This window comes from Branchiostoma floridae, chromosome 13 (genome assembly GCF_000003815.2).
Source record: "Branchiostoma floridae strain S238N-H82 chromosome 13, Bfl_VNyyK, whole genome shotgun sequence".
NCBI lineage: Eukaryota > Metazoa > Chordata > Leptocardii > Amphioxiformes > Branchiostomatidae > Branchiostoma > Branchiostoma floridae.
In genome coordinates, this window is record NC_049991.1 from 18,168,192 (window position 1) to 18,169,996 (window position 1,805).

The 1,805-nt window shown below is 44.5% G+C and overlaps 1 protein-coding gene across 1 annotated transcript; it reads left to right on the forward strand.

Moving 5' to 3' along the window:
• Window positions 1-361: 361 nt before the first annotated feature.
• Window positions 362-1,235, forward strand: LOC118428587 (prokineticin receptor 2-like). The gene has a single exon (XM_035838686.1). The coding sequence runs from the start codon at window positions 552-554 to the stop codon at window positions 1,233-1,235; it is 684 nt and encodes a 227-aa protein (XP_035694579.1). The 5' UTR covers window positions 362-551.
• Window positions 1,236-1,805: the final 570 nt, after the last annotated feature.

The window sequence follows — 1,805 nt, forward strand, 5'->3', positions numbered from 1 at the left end:
TGCAGCCAGCCGTGTCGTTGGAGATTACGGATTGACTACTAGAGAAAATGGATTGCATAATTCAAATATCACGTGTGCCGCCATGGTGACATAAGACGGAATCGCCTGATTAACCTAGGTGGGCAATATCTTCTTGGCTATAACTTATAGGTCCAAGCGAATATTTATACATGTAAGTATACGTACATTAATAAGGGAAAATAAAACCACCATTCAGAATGTATCGGGTTTGTTACCTGGTATTGCTGTCGTATACGTAGTAGCTGCCGACTAGGTTTCATTTGAATAATAGTGTTGATTTTAAAGTTTTATGTCGTTTAAGAGTTGTATTCTCCAGCTTTATTTATAGAGTGAACATGCGTGATGCCTTTAAAGATCAATTAACGTGCACGTGGTTTATTGCCATGATAAGTTAAGCATCATTAGTATCAGTTAAAGGGTGATAAGCTGTCACATAGTTGAACAGAGCAGGAAATAGAGATGGCTCAAAATAAGAAGATGACGTCGTTGCATTGCTGGATCTATTTCCGTGGACGCATGCGCAACGTTGCATGCCAGTTGGTTGGTCGAAAGGCTTCAGCCTCCCCCATTTGAAGGACTTAAGCAACCAGTCGAGAGAGACATCGGTAAGAGGGTGGTGCAGTTGGCAGCATATATCTCCTACGTACAGTACAACCTCCTACACACAGCTGTCAACGATGGCTGACGACTTTGCCATCTCCCTGGCACCAGAGTCGGAGAACGCTTCGTTCTCCAGTAGTGAAATGGTGAGCGATGTTGACATTGACATGCTGATGGAGCTGTGGCACTGGCTGCAGCAGGCGGAGAGGAACAAGTCCCTACCGGGGGACAACTTTGACGATTTCCCCATAGAGGGTAGAAAAGACGTTGTTTACCCCACAGCTAAGGCAGCGCTTGGGGTGGTGTACTCTCTCATTATCATGGTGTGCGGGGTTGGTAACACGCTTCTCCTACTGGTGCTCTTCAAGTACAAGAAGACACGAAACACGGCGAACTTGCTCATTGCCAACCTTGCCTTGTCAGACCTGATCGTCGCTGTCTGCTGCATCCCGTTCGACATGGACTACTACGTTGTGCGGCCTCGGGTCTGGGCGCACGGCGACGCCGCCTGCGCCATCGTCAACTTCGTCAAGACCGTGTCGATGTACGTGTCCACCAACGCGCTGCTCGTCATCGCCTTAGACAGGTTTGTTTCGTTTATTAGATCTCAATAAGTGATTGCGTTCAAGTCTTCTCTATTCTTGAAAGTTCATCTGCGCAGTGCGTAGTTAAAATATTTACATATCAGTGTTCATTAAACTACAATTTCAACATAACGGGAAACTGTGTGAACAATCCAACAAATCCAACTCATTACACGACAAAGACTGCTCCTTAGCCCCATTATGGGAAATAATGCTTCAGAAGTACACTCCGCTATTCTTCTTGAAGTCTTTCTTCCGGCAATCTATCTAAGACCCAAATTACATCTTGTTATCAATTGCAGCCTACACGCCATTGTACCATACACTTACTGTTATTAATGTGGTACCATAATGTGCTGTTCTTCGACGCAAATTGTCTGCAATGTCCCAAAGGCAGAACTATAATTAGCTGTATAAATGAGTGTATGTCCTGTATGAATTCTCTGTTCCATCGTTGCTTGCCGCACAGCTGACCTCCGAGCCATTTCAAAACATTTTCTTCTTGATGTTCTGTTAAGGTTGCTACGACCGACAGATGTCGTCTAATCAGCATGAAAGAGCTGGAATTTTCTTTTCATGCATCATCATTAAACATCATAG